General features: G+C 37.4%; 1 protein-coding gene across 3 annotated transcripts in view; it reads left to right on the top strand.

Annotated features, from left to right (window-relative positions):
- Positions 1-21,803, top strand: part of NECTIN3 (nectin cell adhesion molecule 3) — a 72,872-nt gene that overhangs the window by 40,529 nt on the left and 10,540 nt on the right. Inside the window, exons 5-8 of one of the 3 annotated variants that reach the window (XM_069785543.1) lie at positions 576-727; positions 14,880-15,018; positions 16,437-16,518; positions 19,828-19,963. In XM_069785543.1, coding sequence (XP_069641644.1) covers positions 576-727; positions 14,880-15,018; positions 16,437-16,518; positions 19,828-19,851 — 397 coding nt within the window. In that variant the 3' untranslated portion in view covers positions 19,852-19,963. Of the gene's footprint in view, positions 1-575; positions 728-9,501; positions 12,345-14,879; positions 15,019-16,436; positions 16,519-19,827; positions 19,964-21,803 lie in introns of those variants that run through there. The other 2 variants (XM_069785542.1, XM_069785541.1) reach the window with 2 other exon arrangements.

The following is a 21,803-nucleotide window of genomic DNA, read 5'->3' as shown; positions in this document are numbered from 1 at the left end:
TTCTAAGCATTTGTTTCCCCAAATATATCACCACGCACCGAATTAGGTTTTAGTGCGTAGTTTAGATAGAAAAGTGATGGGGGATGACAAAAGGCGGGTTGAGAGGGAAGAAACTGCTTGAACTCTTGCTCAGAAATCCTAGTCAAAATGTCCTGCAAGTTAAGTGTGTACTGACAGAAATATTAATTGTGATACGTCAGCTGGATGCAAAAGAACAGGCAGATAATCCTGACAGCAGTATAAGTGCTTCTTAGTTTGACTGTTAGTTTTTAGAGCTTGGGTTGGATTGTTCCTCCAAGTTCTTTTGAAATGATGTTTTCTTGGTTGTAGTAGTGATCATCTGTAGACAGCTTGCTAGTGCCAGCGGATTTGACATTTAAAGGATTTGGCACAGAAATTAAATATTAAATGTTCAGTTGGACACTGAGAACATCCAGTGAAAGCCCACTGACCATGTCAGAGCACAGTGAAAAGTTCACTCTTTAAACTATTTCAAATACTATTTTAAACTAGTTACCTTTAGACTTTAGTTGTAAAGATTCACAGTTGAAATACAACTAACTATTTTGTGTTAGGTCGGATGGACAATGGCCTGAAGGATTGTTATCTGTCAACAACACTCTGCAGTTCAGCAGCCCATTGACTTACAACTACACTGGGACTTACATCTGTAAGGTGACTAATTCCCTTGGTCAGAGAAGTGATCAGAAGACTATCTACATATTAGGTAAGCCTTACTTCTCAGCGAAGACAGTACTTTAACTTGGAATTTTTTTTGCTTGAAATAGCAAACTGAAGAGCCGGTTGATACACAAAATATTTATGCCTTTTAATTGTGTGAAAAGCTGTTTAAAGTACAGATTTGAGAGCTACAGTAAAACTTGGGATTAAACTGATTCTTCAGTAACAGCAACATACAGTGGAAATTTTTAAGGTTGAGGTAGTTCCCATAGTGGTTCTGAGATTGTTGCTTTCTCTTCCTAAGTGAACTTTGTTTTTTTTCTAGTGTTAACTTGTATTTGGCAAGACATACTGACTGCAATAAAAAGTATCTTGTCTGTAATAAATTGAAAAAGCAGATGTTAGTGGGAGGGGAACAACTATATTTAGAAAAGTCAAAGATGCTCTGCTTTATGGAAGTTAGGGTTATATTCTGAATATGTGCGTTGTACTCGTTACTCATTGTCTCCTTTTCTCAGGATGCAGATATCCAGTAATCATAAAGTTAAGTATATCATGTAGAAGTCTTGCTGATCTCCTTAGTATAATATGACAAATTTGTGTGTCTGTTTAGCCCCACTGCTGTTAGGAAATGTCCTCGTATCTATTAACAAAATGTAATTAACGTTTTACTATGACACCTTCTTTGTGAAAGAACAGCATGACTTAAAGGGGTATATGTGAATAGTGCTGTACAAGTGTGAAAAAGCTCTCCAGGTTTTCATAATGGATTAGCTAAATTAGCTAATAGCTAGCTTGATCAGTAAGTGCTAATATATTATCATTTTTTAAGGAAAATAATACAGATGAGGAAATTAAAACTGAATTCTGTTGTATGGCGTTGCTGCTCTTCAGTAAGTTCTTGACATTAGTTATTCCACAATGTAAATTAAGTGTCTGAGTGCATGTTGGCCAGTTACAGGATACAGACATAGATGACTTAAAATTCGATTCCATAGATTTAAGGACATGGACCAGTTGGAGCGAGTCCAGAGGAGGGCCATGAACATGGTCAGAGGGCTGGAGCACCTCTCCTAGGAAGACAGGCTGAGAGAGTTGGGGTTGCCCAGCCTGGAGAAGAGAAGGCTCCAGGGAGACCTTATAGCAGCCTTCCGGTACCTAAAGGGGGCCTGCAGGAAAGCTGGAGGGGGACTTTTTACAAGGGCATGTAGTGATAGGACATGGGGTAATGGCTTTAAACTGAAAGAGGGTTTAGATTTAGAGATTTAGATGAGATGTAAGGAAGAAGTTCTTCACTGTGAGGGTGGTGAGGCACTGGAACAGGTTGCCCAGAGAGGTCGTGGATGCCCCATCCCTGGAAGTGTTCAAGGCCAGGCTGGATGGGGCTTTGAGCAGCCTGGTCTAGTGGAAGGTGTCCCTGCCCATGGCCGGGGGGGTTGGAACCGGGTGATCTTTAAGGTCCCTTCCAACCCAAAACATTCTATGAGTGATTCAGTGATTCTGTGATTTCTTCCTAAAAACTTAAAACTAAATATGAACACTTAAGGATTGAGATGAGAATGAGAAGTTAAGACTAAAATTGAAGGTCCAGGATGTTTGAAGCCACATCTGTCAGAATTCATATTTGATAGTTATCTGCCTCTTTAGAACAAAGGATGGTGTTTCAGTCAGACTGACATAGCTACACTGCAGGCCATTGTGGAAAACTAGTCAGTTCTAATTAACTGACTAGTTAATGAGCTAGTTAACTGGAAACTTGTAAAGAGCTTGAGACAGTGGAATTACTTGTAAAGAACTTAAATTATATAAAATTCTAGCTATTAAAAAACTCCTAAGTGCTACAAACGAATATGAAAGTTACTTCTGTGAGAAGTTACTTCTGGGTGCTTGGTTCTAATGCTTCCTTTATGGAGAAGAACACATCAAGTTTTTGAAAAAGCAGAATAGATGTAGATGCTAATTGAGCTGTGGTGATGGCATATGTTCTAGCCTATGGCAAATGCAACATAGCTTAAACTAGCTTACTGCAGAGATAGTTAAGCTGTAGTAGTTGGTCTTTGGTGGGGACTGATAGATGCTGTTTACATGTGTGCTGCTTTTCAGCTTTGTTCAGCTACTTCATTTTGCTGCAGTAACTTAATTGCAAATAGCAAAACTTAGCTGGTTTTAGGGAGTGCCAAAACTGAATCTCAGCTAGCTAGAGGTCGTACAGGGTCATCGTTCTACAAACAAATACTTTAGATGGCATTAAATTAATTTCAGTTTTTAAAAACTTAGCATTAATCTTGGAGTGTGTAGCATGATCAACATCTAAGAAAATACAGGTCATTTTTAGGCAACTCTAGAATAAATCTGGTGCTGTATCACTAAAACTAATGCTCAGAAAAGTCATACACATCAATTTAATGCTGAGACAAGCTTCCAGCACTCTGCTCTAGATACCTTAGAGAAGATTATACCAAACTGATTAAAAGCACTGTGTATTAACTTTTAGTATATAGAAGACTTAAAATGAGAGGTGAGGCAATCAAAGTATAGTACTTGTATTGTTTTCAGAAATTTAATATTAAGCACACTTTATTGTGACTTGAACTTTTTATTGTGACTGGCTCTTTAAATGAAATGCCCTTAAAATGATGCAGGATGGGTGATGAAATGGCAAAAATGTCTATCTTAAATAATAATCGTTCAGAGGGAACATAGAGACTCATGTCAGGAGTACAGAAAATAAGACTGAAGTAGTAAACATAAGTCAAACTGCTTACTATCTCAATATTTGACTTAACTGAGCAGATATTATCTAGTAATGGTGAACATGGCACGGCTGTACTGGAAGGAATAATTTTTAGTTAGCCTATTTTTCTGTTAGGTATTTTCCACTGTATAAAACTTGGCAAAACCATAAAGTGAAACTTAGAAGCTAGCAGACAAAGCTGTATGATCATGCCATCTTTCAAATTTTAATTATGAAGCTGTCAGAGGATTTATGAAGTTAATGTTTCTGGACAGTCATGATGCTGGTAGTTGTAAAGCTTTTTAACTGCTAGAAAAAACTATTAAGTTGAAATGTGTTGTAGGATTGGAATGGAAGCTGAACAAAAAATGCTTTTAGTCCTAATATGTATTGTTAAAAAATAAAACTATTTTTAATAAATTCTATTGTGCTCCTAACGTTTCTGATGATACTTTTGAAGTGGAATAGGGAAATATAAGAGAAGTAGTTGACAGGGACTAAATGGTAGGTTCACCAGCTTTTAGTTAAAGGAGATGATACATCTCTGTATGGATAGGGAAAGACTAAAACGGTGTTTGAAGTTAAAGAATTCTTTTAATACTGGTTTCAAGGCACAGTTATCTTTGCTGTTTCTTACTTGTTCAGTGATGTAAAGTTAAACTTGATTTGTATAGCTGTCCAGCCAAAAGCAAGCCATGCTCCTCATGGACTTCAGAGGTGATCAAGTATTGTTGAAGTTGCTGACATAGCCCTACAGCAACAGGTTTTCCAAAACAAGCTGATAGCTTGATATGTAAAGCACTTCATCTTGTAATATAGATCTATTCAGGTTGTTTGCAAAAGGAACTGAACTTTTATTTTCTTGGCTTTGTGTTCATTCACCTTCATACTGTTTACTGAGGCTTTCGCTTTTTCCGTTTGCAAGAGAGGGGTGATCTGCAAGACTCGCATTCAGATAGGAAAATACTTGCTTCCTCTGTCATCTTGTCAAATGACTGCTTTTGGAAGAGGCTACGTTTTGTTAAAAGTAAACCCAGCCTTTGTTAGCCAGCAATCCAGCAATTGTAGCAAGATGTGACTTGTAAGTACAGTCACCTTCCTGTAGATTAGATATCGTCAGGGTTAACGTAACAGAGGCTGATCATCGGTTTTGCTTTTGTTTCTTCATATATAGACACTCTTCCGAGAGAACATTGTGAACACAGGCACTCTTGTATTTTCTAAAGTATATTAGAAGGGGTATTGATAAACTGCTTTTCTGCTGTATAGAAAAGTGAGTCCCAGGATATCCTAACTGCTAACTTGTATGCTGCCTCATAGAGCAGGTTTTGAACTTTCATTATTGTTTCTAAATATTCCTTGCAAGCTTGAGGTTATGTTAATGATAACAGCTTTTTCCTTGAGTCCCAAAGAAATGCCAAAATGGTCTACTTGATGCATGGAAAACCCAGCTAGAAACTGCAAAAGTACACTTAACTTTGAAAGTGGGTGATTGGTGAAAGAAATTGTCAGTTGCTTTAGTCTGATACCAATCTTCATATCTGTCATGCTGCCAAAATGGGGAGGAACAAACTGAAGATAATCCTATGGAAAAATGTTTAAGTCCAACGCGGAATCTGTGTACACAAGACACTTTGTGGGGAGACGGTTACACAATGTCCTTACCCACTACTTGACTTTGGAGTGAGAATGGTTGGAGAAACAATGATAAATTGCAAAATCATTCAATCTCAGGCATCCAAAAAGCCTTCTTTCATGGAAAGGCTACTTTCCCTGTTGCTACAAGGGAGTTGCAATATAAGCTTTTCAACAGTTGCAAGGGCTGTTTTTATAATGCCCAGCTACACAGAGTTATCAACTACTTAAATTTTGAAGTACTTAGCATCTAGGGGAAATTTAGCAATAACAGCAGTTTAAGAAGCAGAGGTAAATGTCTCTGTGCAAAAATACATATAATACATATACAGGCAGACACTTTCCACTCTGTAAAATGAGAACTGCAGAGAGAGAGAAATCTTGTAATTTGTGCAAAGCCAACTCACTTTTGGATTATAAGTAATTGATAGCAGGTCCTTGTCTTGCAGATGGCAAAGAAAGGGATGTGGGAGTCAAAGTGTGGATCTTGAATCGTGTGGGGTTTGTCATTTGTTTTTTAAATGGGGAGAACTAGACTTCATCATTGTTTTTGAAACTAGACAGACTTTGTCTGTATTAATACACAACAACTAGCCAAGGCACCTTCCCTTCTAAAACTTTGTTTCTGTAATGGTTAAGTGATAAATTTTAGCCAAAGATGATGTGTGCCAGTATTGAATTTTCTTCTTCCTTATTATAGAGCTGGTCACCTTAGCTCTTAAATACTTCACAGTGGGCTAAATCCAAAATGGTTTGCAGTTTTAAAATACCGTGCGCTCTAGTTTGATCTTTACAATGATGTGCTTGTTGATACCAAGACTGGACTTAAACTAAGATTTTTGAAGCTAATGGTCTGGTTCTAAGGATGATCCATCCATATCTTTGCCCATTCAACTTTCTGACACTTGACTTCTTGTTGGCTTTGAATTCCCACGGAAACAAAGATGGGTCCTGGACGTTTGAATGAGGATGTACTGCAGGGGGATCCAGGGGGGAAGATGTAGTGTTTAGGGACATAAGACACATGATGTAGTCGGGTGTCTCTACTAAACTTAACTGTAGAAACTCGTCTGCCCAAGGTAAGTTGTTTCTATTTCTAGGGCTGGGAAAACTGTATCGAGAATAGTCATTTAAGGGAAAAGTAAAAATATCAGACTGAAGCTGTTGAAAGTTGGTACTGACTTTCATGGGAAACATCTGGAAAGTAAGTAATGATGGAAAACTAAGCATATTGTGCAAGGACCGTGGTGCTTTGTTTGAGACGCTATTAGAGCTTCATTTGAAGTAAAAAGCAAATCTTGCTTTTCTTGACAGAAAATTATCAAAGGCTTTGAAACAAACTAGGAAAACTTGGCTTCTTTTTATGTATGGTGGGAGCTGATGGGTTTACTCTTTCATGCCAGAAAATAGGTTTTTGCTTTCTTCAGTTACATCTCCTATCCTATTTTAATGAGGGCGATAGCTATGTAATAGTAGAAGAAATTTTTTGTGGGTCTTAGCTTGTCCTCATCCTTACTACAGGGTATGTGTAATAAGGGTTTGAATAGGGCCCAGAACATAAGAGACAAAAAAATGGGAATCACAATGCATTTAACCTAAAACCAAAATTTTGCAGAATTTCTGCCAGTTTCAGCTCCCTGGCCTGCATGGGTACTTTAAGTTGTTGTGGTTTGTGCAACAACAGAAGCCTACATCACTGAAAGCGATGAAAGCTGTTAAACATTGGGTCATAAGTAAAGTGTTAAAGAAAATAAGTCGGAAATTGATACTTTTGAATAAAGTGTCATTTGAAACAACTTAAAATCAATGTGCTTAATGTTTTGTGGAAAGCATTAAGAACTCAAAGAAATGGGTATTGGCAATGATGTGAAAAGTTATAATTAAACAGCTTGTTGGTATGAAAGAATATACTCTTTCATACCAACACATGAAGAATGGCACTTTATTAATTTGGAGATAACGTTTAAGATGTGATTTGCAAGCAAAAAGGTATGGACTATAGAGGTAAGGAACTCTGGCATTCCTGGTCTTAATGTTGTTTTCTATTTGGGAAACTTGCCTGGTGCAGGAAGTGGGGGGGAAAAAAAATAAAAATCTAGTTTTATGTTCAGAAAGCTCTGGGTGACATCAGAAGTTAACTTCACATGTTCTTAGTCATAATTGGCCTTATGAACAAGGAGGGATGATTTTAAGTTTGTCATTCTTCAACAATGAAAGGTATTGACACAGATAGAGTTATTCATGGTTGTAGATTTTAGGAATACATGTAAACAAACACTGAAGAATTACATTTCCAATGAATTTAATATGTTAATTAGTGCTTGTAGATAATGCAGCTGGACAACCTGACAACTGGTGGATGAATCAAGTTTTGCAGGAAAAGCTTTTTGTAAAACACTGGTATTTTAATATATTAATAATAGTGTAATTGCCACTGTGTTTTTTTCACATATGTTATGGTTAAACTTGCCAGGATGCAAATACTGCATACTTGTGAATGTGTATTTTATATTGTGGATGTGGAGGATGGGACTTAAGACCTCAGTATCAGAGGGAAATAATTGAAAATTACAAAGCCAGTTTAAAAAAAACAAAGTATGTATAGCCTGGCAGAAGATATTGCTGGTACTGTCTGAAATAAGCTAACAAATCTTGTGTCTAAAGCAAATACGTTTTCAGGGAAGAGGGTTTTGAGTTTAACTTCCTGACCTAAGGATTTGTGGGACATGGGAACCCTGGTAAACTTGGATTCCTCAATCTCTACTTCTTTGTTAAATTATTAAACTCACTTTAAATCAGTTTTTACTAAAATCATAATCTGAATTCCTCTTGTTCATTTTGATAGTGCATCTTCCTTGTTCAGTTTCCTATCTTCTGTCAAATTAATTTCATTTATGTATAGCTCCCTAACAAATCACCACTTTTACATAGTCAAGTAATATAATTATGTGCTTTGAAAATCTGTGTAACAGTTTGCTTATTATGTCAAGCTTAAAATGTGTTCAGCAGTGAGGTGCAGTCTGAAGTATGATTTGTAGTGATCATGACAAATGTGGCGATTCTGTCTAGTATGAGAGAATTGTATGGCCGTCTGAGTAGTAAGATTAAAAATCATATTTATGAATCTTTAAAGTTATGATTTGTCAAATAACTGGGAATTTGACAAATTTCCAGTTCTATCTATTTTACTTTTTGTGGTGGTAAATTTAGGGTGCCTCTGTACTATGGTAGTGGTAGTTCCATGGATCTTGCTTATGGGCATTTAACTAAATAACATGACATAATGAGCTACTTGGCTATCCATGTAATATTCTCTCTAAAAGATTCAAGCTATAATGACATGTTTAGTGTTTGTTGCTTTACTGATTTTAAACCTACCTTGCATTGGGCAAGGCAAAAAGCCAGTTTTATTCACTGCAGCACAGAAATAGAAACTGGAGTTGCATGTAACATTGTGATTGACTGGGATAATCTCAGGAGGCTTTCTCAGTGTCATCAGCCCACCACTTTCAACCTCATTTTCAATACAGATGCATACATCTCCAGTAGACCTAAAGAACAAAGGAAAAAGCTGAGTGCTGGAGAAGCTTGGTATCTGGCAAGCTCTTGTTTACTTGCATAACCTGACATGAAATCAGCTGATACTTTATATTGAGGAATGAATATGGAAATTTCTTTGTGCGTGAGGGATCAAATTGCTTTTAGGAGGAATGCATAGAAACCATTTCTACTTCAAATGTTCCAGTTGTTTTATTCTAAAATCCTGAAAGCTCCTTGTTCAACATAAGTGTTATTTAGAGATTAATACATGCCATTTTTAACTATGCTTCTTTCACTAATCCCAAGGTGAAGCTGAGTAAGTTGTATTAATGCAACAAATGTTTTTTGGAGAGAATAGCTTAAAAATCAGTAGTTCATGTGCTGCTGACTGAGCACACAACTCATAGTTTTTCATTCTTATACTTGGTGCCCTGAACAATTTCTGAAGTGGGAACTTAATGTGGAATAACTGACTCTGGCATAAGCAATTAATGTGATCCAGTATTCCTAACTGCTGGCTGGAAAGGCAGAGGGCTGCTTGGGTTTTTCCTAATAGACAGCTTTCTTCCATGGGGAGGTAAATAATGTGCTAAGAACAGTGAACACCTGAGCAGAAAAGCTGCATCTCCTTACTTTGAGGAGGGCCCGATGCCTACTTAAAGATTATTTTATTTTCTCCCCATAGTTCCTATCCTGCTGCAGCGTAGCTCAAAACCACATGCAATGAAGCTAGTTTAAAGCCTGTGGAAAGTACAAGACTTTTTGTAGTGCCATGAACTTGAGAATGAAAAACTATTCTTGTAGAACATACCCATCAACTTTGCTTTCTTATAAACCCTTAACTGATTTAGCTTGCATTGACATTCTGTGCCTTTTCTGTGTCTTGTCTACTTCTTTGCTCTTTCCATTAGATCCTCCTACTACTACCACTCGACTGCCCACGATTCCCTGGCATCCTTCGACTGATGGCATCACAGGTTTAGCAACAGAACCTAGAATAATAGATTTCCCAACATCAACCTTGCCAGCAATGCAGGAAGACACTTGGGGTACCGTCATCGGTAGTGCGGTGGGTGGGGCGCTCTTCCTCATACTTGTCAGTGTTCTGGTTGGAATTATCTGCTATAGGAGAAGACGGACGTTTCGTGGTGACTACTTTGCTAAGAACTACATTCCGCCATCAGATATGCAAAAAGAGTCTCAAATAGATGTTCTTCAGTCAGATGATGTGGATTCTTACCCTGACAGTATAAAAAAAGAAATAAAGCATCCAATGAACAGCTTAATATCTAAAGATTATTTAGAAGACCCTGAAAAACCAGAGTGGAACAATATAGACAATATTAACAGGTACCAGGAACGTTATGAAAGACCAATGGATTACTATGAAGGTGGAACATTGGGAATGAAGTATATGGGTGGTGAATGTTACGATGACAATGAAGAAGACTTTGTTTCTCACATAGATGGCTCGGTAATATCTCGGAGGGAGTGGTATGTGTAGTATCCACTGAAAACTAAACGTGTACCTACAGTTCATTTCATTGGCTGATCACTTTCAGATTGTTTATACTTACACAAGAGGAGGAATAAACTTTTTGAAACTGATTTTTTTTTTGAAGGTTTTTATATTGTGACTTGACACAATGGAAATACTGAATCTGGGGAAAATGTATTTGAGCTGCTTTTTTTCCCAATGCTGTACTACTGTTTAAGATTTGAGTTTTAATGCAGAGTGCTTATATTGGTCTATGTCAGAGGTAAAAAATGCTAAATTAAAGTTGCCATTCAAAATTGTTCAAGAATACAAAGTGGCTGTCTTGGCTCTCTGATTTAAAAAGAAGTTTACCTAAGGCAATGATCACATATAATCTTCGGGGGCTTCTACTTCGCAGATTATGTGAATTACTCCAATCTGGATACCATCCATGGTAAACTTAATGCTTCTGTATAGCAAATACTTTACCAATTAAAATGAGTTACAGCAGAATCAAAGCTTTATTTTTAGGTTTTTCTGCACAAAAATAAATACCTCTTAGCATTTTAATGAGCCTTCTTGTAACTATGTACTTAAAAGAAGTCATTGCACTGAAACTAACTTATGAACAAAATTTTGAGGAGTAACTGTGTAAACAGGTCAAAGGCTTGTCTTCGAATAAGATAAAAAAATTATTTTTTATAGTGATTGATTTCTAAAGCTTATGCTAGCATCTGTATATATACATACAGTAGGATATTTTGTTAGGCCTGTTAGGCAGGATGTCAAGACTCATTAATGAATACCAAACTGTTTTTTGCAAGTATACAGGGTACAATATTAGAGACCTGTTTCTGAGGCTTTGTGGGAATCTTACTATTGAACTTGAAAGCTGGAGAATTGGACACAACTAAGAAGAAAACTCTAATAGATTTCGCAGCTGGAGGCTAATGTGAATTTGCTTATTTTCCTGGGTGCCAATAAACATCAAGCATGCTAAGAGGTGTCAAAGCATTTGCTAGAATTTTTATGACCAGAAGTTAAAACAGCGGTTTTACGCTGCTTCTGAATAAGTTACAATGCTTGCTTTGAAGAGGGTAACTAGAATTTCAGATTATTAGTAGGGCAGTGGACACTTGCATTGCTACTTCATATAGTGAAAACACACTTTCTGATGGTGCAACTACAGAATCTATGAAAGTGAGTTTAGATAAATTGTGCAGCCTCTGTACCGCAGTGGATTTGTTTCCCTTGCAAATAATTGATACTGGTTTAACAACATGTTCACTTTCTTGTTCTTTCAAATGACATTGTATGCATTGTATGTGGGACATCTCATTTGACACCCGAAGTGGTTCTACTTTGTCCTGAGCAGGTTCACCAAACTAATTCTGCTGATTATGTAGGGAGGAATGAAATAACTTTAAATGAATTACAGAACAATGATAAATTCATAATTAGAATGGTAGATCCTTTGAAATGCCATTTTTAAGTGTTTAGCTCAAGAAAATGAAGCTGATAAGGCTATTAGTATTTGAAACCTGAAAAGGGAAAAATCTCTGCTACCTTTAAAATGAAATAGGCCGCATAATAATGGCTGCTTCATGAGCATTCATGCTGGAAGTTCTTTTCTATCCTCATGATCTTTGGTAGCTTACAGTATTTAGAGCTTCACAAAAATAGTTGTATTGAGCATTGTAGACAATACACTGTGATTGCCTATGACTGCATGTCTTCAAAATTAAAACAACGTCTTTATTTGAAATTCAAATGGAATAGCATCCCTAAATTTAAGTTCATGTTTGGATTAATGAAGTACTGGTATACAATTGACCAAAGTCTCAAGAACAATGGCAAATGATATTGTGTGTATCTGTAGTTTGAGTGCAAACACAAGGGAAGGAGTTAAATATTGAGCAGAAGGTTCTGATCCAAATTATTTCTGGAGTAAAGAGATCATACCTCTCTTCAAATAAAAAATATTTGATATATCATCTTTAAAAGATGGTGTTACTTGGAAATAAACGTAACCATAAACCTGTTCTCCACATGGGATATCTTGCTTTTGTCTCTGTGGATTTTTTGGTTTGATTTTTAAAAATATATATATATTTAATTCCTATGGGTTAATAAGTTGAAATGTTTTGGAGTTGAAGTTGATAATAGGGATAGGGCTTACGCGTGTTGCAATGTTTTGTACATTATGTCTGCTGTAAAAAGAATTGATTGTAAGTACAAATGGCTGTTGTGTGAATAAACTTTTTGTTATGTTCTGGACGTAGGTAGTGTTCAAAAATGTTTGACAGGTATGTTCTTAAAATTGGAGATGAAAAAGCATGATAAAAGATAAAACCAGAGGCTGGGTAGAAGGAACTAAAGTATTTGAGCTGTTTAAGATGGGCTTTATGGGCTTTTTAGCATTTCCTCTTGGAGACCCTAAACAAGTGTCTTTAGAAACTATTTTAAGAAGTATGAACCCTGAGAATGATAAATAGGGATAGTTGCTGTCCAAACAGTTTAACCACAGCTGATACACTAAGATTCACATTCTTTAAAAAAAGAAAAAAATTTTTTTTTCATTTTTTGTTTTCAGTTGCTGTAGCTCTGCTTTAACCATATTTCTTGGAGTGAATCAATTCCCATCTATTTCTGACCAACTGGTGGTTAAAATGCTGCTTAGCTGGCACCATGCATCTTAGGTGCTCTTTGGCTTGTTCAGCTTGGCATGGTAGTCTGGGCTTCTGATCATTCCTCTGGTTTGATAGAGTTTTTATGCCTACTTTTTTTACCAAAGCAAGTCAAAAAAGCAAATTAAGTGAGCCCTGTGGTAATTGCACTTCAGTTCAGTTGCTGTATATTGCTACATTTGCTGGGATATTGCTGTTTTTCCTGGTGTTCAGAGGTAAATAGGTGGCTATTGTCATCTCACCCAAAATGGGATTCAATGGCTGAACTTTCATTAAAAGTATAATACTTCATGGTGTTTTAATGTTATAGCAGAATTTACCTGAAAAAAAGGCACTATAAAGTTAGTACAGTATGAAACAGTCAAACTCTTCTCTTGTAATCACAAGACCGAAGCATCTTCATGAATTTGGGACCTAACAGTGTGTATTAGTTACCTGCAACTTTCTCACTTCAACAAGAAGACACCCAGTGTAAACTAAACTTAAACCACTTAAAATGCAGTGGTTAAGTTAGCCTTCCACTGATTGATGTGCCCATTCTTCAGAAGAAAATGGGAATTATGGTTCTTATGTATATAGACTGCTATCTGATGGACAGACGGAGCTTATGCCAAGAAAGCTGTTTTGTGAAATAGAACAATGATCACTGAAGGTGTTAATCTTCTGGAGTGAATTAGCTTCCTGCAAGTTGTTTTTCTATGACTTTTTCCCTTTAAGACAGTCGCAAAAAGTGCTTATTTCAGTTTTGTTCAAGCTACTTAAACATACGTGCATGAGTGATCCCAGGGGCGTATTGCTGTCAGGTCTTTCATGCGCAGTGAGAGGACAGGAATCCCTTTATCAGATTGGAACCAAGGTGGTTTGTTTGGGGTTTTTTGTTGTGCTTTTTTTTTTTTTAAATGAGGGATGAGAAAAAGATGACTTTCTCCAGATTTCCAGCATACAGGCAGAACAGCGTTAGAGCTATGAGTAATTGATAAAACATATTGCATAGTTTTGGCTTTTTGACCTGTGGATAGAATATACAGCTTAAGAGGCTCTTAAAATTTATTCCGGTAAGAGATTAAATAGAGGATGGTTGTGTGGTATTTGGAGAAACGCAGCATATGATTATTTCTGAAGGAAAATAGCTGAAGTAAACTGCATTTAGAAATATGGTAAAAGTATAGAGCTGTGTTAATTTTAAACTACTTTGCTGTTACCTTTCTGATCTAGTAATCAATGTAGATCAGAGCATTATTTCTGTATGCTACCTGTATTTTACGGGAAAACGTTTTAGTGAAGGTAATGTGAATTATTTTAATTGTACAACTTTTCGATAAGCCTGTTGGTGCAAGTTTGAAACACTGATGATACTGAATTAAAGTATGCTAGCAGGTTTCAGTGTTGTGAGACTTAAAACTTACTGAATTTGTAGCATAGTGAAATGGGTGACCTTCAAAGACTGACAAGTGTGTTAATTTAGTATGAGTTCTTAAACATCAGATTTCACAATGCTGAGGTCAAAAGAAAAATTATTTTAAAAGGAAAAAAAAAAGCTTTTCTCCCCCCTTGATAAAACTTATTTATAAAAATGACTTTCTTGTAGGTTGAAGTGTGAAGTCCTAGAGGTGATAGGTGGTCTTAGGGGTTGCTTTGATAAGTGTAAGCAAATTATTAGTGAGTTGGCGTGTTCATTGCTCATAGTAGTATATCTTTTTTTCCTTGCTTTTAAGTTTCCCTTTTTCCTTTCTGCAGACTGTAGTGGCTTTAAAGAAAGATTGCTAATAAAGCCATAGTTGTCTAGCTTTTTGAATTAACACCTCATTTGCTCATGTAAGTGCAACGCATGTGTTCTGTAACTTCATCTTGCCTTGAAATCAAAAATAAAAGTATGCAGCTAGTATTTATTAAAAGTAGTCAATGAAATTTTTTAAGTCATATTAGTGATTCATGAGCTCTCAGTTTGACCAGGTTTTTAATTGGGTGACTGGAGCAAATACTGCAAGAGTGCTAGTGCAGGACGAGGCTTTCTCGTTGGTCATGGAAGGAAGAAACACTTCTCAGAGCAATGCTGAAATAGCTTATCTGAGTATTGAAAGTATGTGAACTTCTTAAAGGTGTAATCTATGCTATCACATTGCAGATGTGCCATTTAAGCAGACATCTTCTGTTGCTGTAGCAGGGGCTGTGATTGGAGCAGTCCTTGCTCTTTTTATCATTACCATCTTTGTGACAGTGCTGCTGACCCCAAGGAAAAAAAGGCCATCCTATCTTGACAAAGTGTGAGTATGTGTTGGATTTTTTTTTTTAATTGAAAGCAATATGCGGAAAGCATTTGTTCTATACAGGAATTTAAATGTCTGAGTTTCCTTAGCAGCTGTTCAGCTGTCATAATTTCAGGGCTGTATTTTCAGAGTAGACAAATGTAAAATCACTTGCATTTCTAAAAAAAAAATAAAATAAAAATGAGGAAGCTAAGAATGACTTCAGAGGTAATATAATTCTTTATCTCTTCAGAAGGGTTTTTTTGTTTTGTTTAGTTTTGAAAGAAGATGCTCATTGATTGAATTGGAGGGCAGGGGAGAGGTCCATCTTGACTGATGCCAGAGACTACTAGTTTATCGTAACTGTAGGTCTAACATGAGAACAAATTGACCACGCTTTGCAGAAGTGAAGGTCCTCTAAGGTTTATCCTGATATGTGGGTAAAATGAAGCAAGCACCCACAGACGTGTGCTTAGAAATGATTGACTTAATGTGCTTTCTGGAATGTTGGTTGCTTCTTCAAGTCTCTGGTGCAGACATGCGGTTTACTTTTTTAAGCATCCAATATGGTCGAACAAAAACAAGCAAACAAAATAAGTCTGAAAAAAATTTTCTAGTTCAAGTAGATGGTGTCTAGACCCTGCTTGGAAGGAACATGCATAAGGAGTGATGATAGCTTTGAATATCTGTAAATACAAGTCTTTTCACACATGCCATATATAGTTAACACTGAAACTGAATGAGAAATGAAAGTGTCTGTTGTGTGTGCATATACTTAATGAGGAGTAGAATAAAATAACTTAGTGTTTAGCATAAAATGAGTTTCAGCATTCGAATCTCTTGAGCTAGCGAGATGAGTCAAGTGTTTTCCTACAACTGAATAATTTCTAACATGGTTAGAAATATTGTTTTCTTGTTTGTTTCTCTGAAATGCTTCAGCTACAGAATTTATATGAATAGTCTTAAGCATTTTAATTCTTTTATAACCATTTGCTTTCACTGAGAAAGTTACAATAGAGAAATCTTGCATGTCATAATTCATTGTAAGGCTTTCTCAAAGTCTCTTCAAAGAAAGACTCTAGTAGCAAATGTTGCTCAAGCTGTATCTCATAACATAGAAATGATGATAGATACCAGTAGTCTCTAATCCTACTTAGTTGGAGTGTGTGTGGTAGAGTTCAGTCTACTTAACACCTTACACAATAAAAAACAAGTTATAGGTGGTGCTTTTCTACGAAAAGTGTGTGGCTGAATTATTGCCGGGGGTGGATGTGTTAACATTACAATACTTCATATAGGTGTCATTGCTGACTGAAATGTGTGTGTCCCTGAGTGTTGCCTGTTGGATGATTTGGCAGCTAAAATAAAAAATATCTGACCATTCAATTGGACTCCACAAACATGGCATGTCATATTTCATTCTTTCTTTACTACAGGATTGATCTTCCACCCACTCAGAAACCATCCTCCTGTGAGGAGAGAGCATTCCCTGTACCACAGAAAGAAGCTATGCTTCAGGTGAGTAAGAGGTTATATGCATCTCAAATTAAGGTAGGAAAAGTGTTAACTTTCCTTTATTATGTTAATTTAGTCTGATTTTGCTTTTCTGGTGATGTTATGGAGTTTATCGATTGTTGGTTCACAAGCCAGAAGTTTCCCTACGTATGTGATATCTGAATCTTACATCCTTGGTGTTAAAGTCATCCTTAAAGGTCAGGAAACAGATAAATAGATCCTTTTTCTGTCTCGGTGTTTGACAGACTCTGCTCCTCTTGAAGTAGAAAAAGCTATAGCTGAAATTGTGTGGTGATTTAAGAGAATATATATAGCTTTATAAAACAATCTTCATATGAGGGAACAAATATACTTGGTAAACTTAAGTGACTTCAGCATCATCACCTTCCTTGCTAGTAACAACTGCCATTCTTCTTTTAAGCTGTTCAGTTTTGAGTGGTGGGGATATACTGGAATTTGGGCTCTGGCGTAGCTCATCTACCAAAGTATGGTTTTGATTCCCAGTGAAGATCACTAAATCACTTTTAAATGCTTGCAATTATGTACCTTCTAATTTGATATTTTTTCTTGAATTTATCTTTATCAGCAACAAAAGACTCTGTACTAACTCTGTGACAATTACTTGAATTTTTAGTATGCTTTCAGGGGTAGCTTCATGTGATCTAAAGTAATGCTGTCCGAACAAGACAAAAATAGGCAATGAAGTTCCTTACTAGCATTTAGTGTTTGTGTGGGTGTAGTCTGATATAACAGCATCATAGAGGTGATACACTGGAAAGTTAATTCTAGCAAATGAGACAATTAAAATAAGTGGGGAACAAGGAAGGATAGGACTGTCCTTAGCTACAGCATGGCGTTGTACTGGATTGAACTGCTAGTGAAACTCCAGATGAATTCAGAAGGTTTCTTTTGCACTAGGCAACACAGAAGGGACCTGTTCATGGCAGAGGGCTTCAGTTAACAGCATCGATTATTACACTTCATATAATAAACCAGTCTGTTCCTGAAAACTATAGAACGTGACTGTAGCCCCTAAAGTGATAATTGGGGGGGAGGAGGGGTGTATACATTAGATCAGTCTGATTTTTAAATTTCTGCTTACACTGAAGAAAACTTGCATCACCTATCACTATTACTGATAATTAGATTGTAATTGTTCTTAATGGGATTCTTGTTCCATCTTCAGTACTTTGTATCAATAACGTGATTCTAACCACTGATGTGCTGAATGATAAGACTGAGGTAATTCAGGCAATACTGTTTTTCCAATGCTCTGGTATACCTTTGCAGCTTTAAGGACCTGTAGAAGCCTTTTTTTCTGGTAGAGGGATGCCCTATTCATTCACCTTCAAGACAGATTTTGATAGAGTTCTTAGTAATGCTGAAAATATTGTTGTAGATTTTCTTAATGTAATTGCTGGTTACTAAAGCTCACCAAATACGAGTTGCTGATAAAAGCTTTCCTTTTTCTCATGAAAGTAACGCATGAAAAGAATATTGTGTTACAAATACTACATTGAGTAATACTTGCTAATATTGTTGCTGAATGAAGCAAGAAAATGTTCTGGGATCCATTGCTACTTTTAGTAGCAGCCTGATGATTATAATATTATGAAGGTATAAAACATTTAGTTGGCAAAAAGCATAATAGGTTTTTGTCTTCTGATCTCGAAGGTGGTATAACACCTAAGATGATAGTGAAGACGCTGCTTTTTCTATGCTCAGGTTGGGCATCTTCGCTAACTCTTTCTTCTGTCACTAAAATACTCAACAAATGCAAGATTGAATCATGCTTCTGTTAATACAGAATCATGCTTCTGTTAATACAATCCTATGCTTTACGTATTACAGTAAAAGATCATCTTGTAGAATCAGAAGATATGGACTATTGTGTTATTTGGATTACCGTGTTATTTGTGCATCTGTAGTGCTGCTAGATAGCAAAATGACAACAAAAAGAAAATGCAATTATTTATCCTTTACAGGGCTACTCAAAGTGCATACTTTATTGTTTTCTTCAGAACTCTTCTCTCTGAATTCTCTCTTGGTTTTGCTTACTGTGGCTTCTCTTAGTGAATACTTAAGAACTAAGAAAAGCTGAAGCTGACTGTAGTCTTTATTGAACATATAATAAAATGCTTTATGTAAATATATTTTGTAAATAAAGAGAAGACACTAAACAGACTGAATCTAATACTCATTTCCCTCAAGCTGGATAAATACAGTTTTAAGTTGTTTTGGGAAAGGGAAGAGAAAGATCTAGTTCTTTTTCAGGCTACATGTTAACTATGCTTTATTTAAAAATAATGGGCGTTGGCATAACATTGTTAGTGTGCCTGTTCTTTTTCTCTTCTGTGGAAGTCCAAAACTGAAAAGACCTGGAGCTGGAGGCTGTTTTCCTAGCTGATACTACCTATAATCAACGTGTACTTTTTGTTATGCTTGAGGCAAGAGCTTCTGCTTTATCTAATAGAAATAAGTGTCAAAATACTAGCTTTAGCCAAGAAGTGATGGGTTGCATTCTTGTGGTGTAATAAGCCAACTCTTGAATAGCTTTAAAAAGGTAAAAGAAGCAAGTTAGCAGCCTGTCACTATGTCTTGTCCTGTTAGACTAAAAGTCTGTACTAGCCACACGATTTATGTTCTAAAAGCTGTTTGAACTGCGTTGTCTAGTCATAAATGAGAAGCATGCTGGTAAGCCTCTAAATAGTTCAGATGTAAGGTTCTGGTTACACTGAAAAGAACTGTAGGTGAAGTGTCACTGCATTGTCAACAGCAATAGATGATCAAATTCAGTCTGAGTGGAAATGATAGGCTGCACGAAGGTGCAAGGTAAAGTTAAGAGGGAATGAACTTAAATGGTGTCTTCTGAATACAGTAATTGAGGATTGTAAGTGGATTGATTCAATTTAAGCTGATTCGGGTTGTTATATGTAATGTGCAAATTTTTCAATCATCTACAGTTATTGTTCAAATCATGCACAGTAGGTTTTTTTGGATCTTGTGAAGTATTCCAGATGCAACTGAATAAGCTGAAATTCTCCTGTTTGTGTCCCAGCAGTCAATATTTAACTAGATTTTACCCATATCTGAGTAGATGGGTGTTGGTATTAAAATGAAGGGGGATGTTGTAGACACTTGATAATACTGGATAGCCAAAGTCTTTCGTAGTTACTCCTTCAGACTTGGAAGCTTTAAGTATACTTGAAGTATGCATTAGTGTTTACGTGCTAATGTTAAATAATAAGCTACATGTATGTAGAAGTACTATGTAACTGAGTACTCATAATTTCTCTGTACTGGTGTTTGCAGATACCAATTTATGTATTCATGTGAATCACTTAAGAATTGAGAAGAACTGTTCACTTATGGCCCTAAAAGAGCAAGGCAGAAGTCCAAAACATAGGAGTATTAAGTGGAACAATGAAAAAATGGTAGTGTAAATAGTTTTTACTGTTGTGTTCGGTTTGTGTGGTGGGGTTTTGGTAGCGGGGAGGGGGGCAGCGCTACAGGGGTGGCTGCTGTGAGAAGCTGCTAGAAGCTTCTTCGGCTCCAAGTCAGACCTGCCTCTGGCCAAGGCTAACCCCTTCAGTGATGGCGGTAGCACCACTGCAATAACATATTCAAGAAGGGGAACCTGCAGTGTGGGAGGAGATTGGAATGAAAGAAACACCTGTGCAGACCCCAGGTCAGTGAAGAAGGAGGGGGAAGAGGTGCTCCACGCCCAGGAGCAGAGATTCCCCTGCGGCCCATGGTGAAGACCATGGTGAGGCAGGCTGTCCCCCTGCAGCCCAGGGAGGTCCGCGGTGGAGCAGATCTCCACCTGCAGCCCACGGAGGACCTCATGCCAGAGCAGGTAGATGCACCTGATGGAGGCTGTGACCCCATGGGAAGCCCACTCTGGAGCAGGCTCCTGGCAGGACCTGTGGACCCATGGAGAGAGGAGCCCATGCTGGAGCAGATTTTCTGGCAGGACTTGTGACCCCGCCGGGGACCCACGCTGGAACAGTCTGTGCTCCTGAAGGACTGCACGCCATGGAAAGGACCCGTGCTGGAGCAGTTCGTGAAGGACTGCAGCCCACGGGAAGGACTCACGTTGGAGAAGTTCATGGTGGACTGTCTCCCGTGGGAGTGACCCCATGCTGGAGCAGGGGAAGAGTGTGAGGAGTCCTGACCCTGAGGAGGAAGGAGCAGCAGAGACAATGTGTGATGAACTGACTGCAACCCCCATTCCCTGTCCCCTGTGCTGCTGGTGGGGAGGAGGTAGAGAAAATCAGAAGTGGAGTTGAGTCTGGGAAGGAGGGAGGGGTGGGGGGGAAGGTGTTTTTAAGATTTGGGTTTGCTTCTCATTATCTTGTTTTGATTTGATTGGTAACAAATTAAATTGATTTTGTCTTTTTTTCCCCAATTTGAGTCTGGTTTTTGCCTGTGACTATAATTGGTGAGTGATCCCTCCCTGTCCCCATCTTGACCCACAAGCCTTTTGTTGTATTTTCTCTTCTCCATCCCACCAGCGGGGAGGAATGAGCGAGTGGCCTCATGGTGTTTAGTTGCTGGCTGGGCTTAAACCACGATAATTGCGAAGACTGTAGGTTCACCTTTATCAACTTTTTTAGCAAAAAAGCTATTGCTTTTGTCTGGGTGGTTTTTTTTAATAATCATTGTCATGGAAGTACTATTCTGTTACTCAGAACTATTTTTTGCATGTAATGTGAAAGGGCAGTGAGCAGCCTGAAGGTTATGTCCTTGGTGAGAGAGGGCGCTGTGCTTGGCAGCTAAGTTTTGGGGCAGATCAAGAGAAAGTTGGAAGAACGGAAGAATTCCAGTGGCTTAAAGAGAAATTCCTCTGTTGCATAATATTTATAAGAGTGGGAGAGGGGGCGCTAATTCAGGCAATCCTTTGAATCATTAGTTTCACTGTATTTCAAAAAATATGTCACTAAGAAGCAAAAGTTCTTGCCTAGAAACATGACGGAGATGGACAGTCTTTGACATTGTGAAAGAACTGAAGTCTAGCTTGACAGGTGCTTCTGAAGGAAAGAGGAAAAATAATTGTGTTGTATAATGCAATGCATGAATGTTCAGAGTCCTTGAAACATTCAGAATTTAATAAGGCTTTTCTGTAGCAACAGAAATAAAAGCGGAGAAGGGAAATACAGCCCAGCAGGTAATTCTAGCCACGGCAAGACTGACTTTAGACTTGCAACTTGTAAGAATACCTCTTGTATTTAGCCAAGCAACCCAGACAAATGCTAAAGTTCTTTAATGGTAATATTTGTTTTCCTGTT

The sequence above is a fragment of the Haliaeetus albicilla genome, chromosome 6, assembly GCF_947461875.1.
Source record: "Haliaeetus albicilla chromosome 6, bHalAlb1.1, whole genome shotgun sequence".
In the NCBI taxonomy this organism is placed as follows: Eukaryota; Metazoa; Chordata; class Aves; order Accipitriformes; family Accipitridae; genus Haliaeetus; species Haliaeetus albicilla.
The sequence above is the reverse complement of the archived record's forward strand: the minus strand, read 5'-3'. Positions and strand labels throughout refer to the sequence as shown.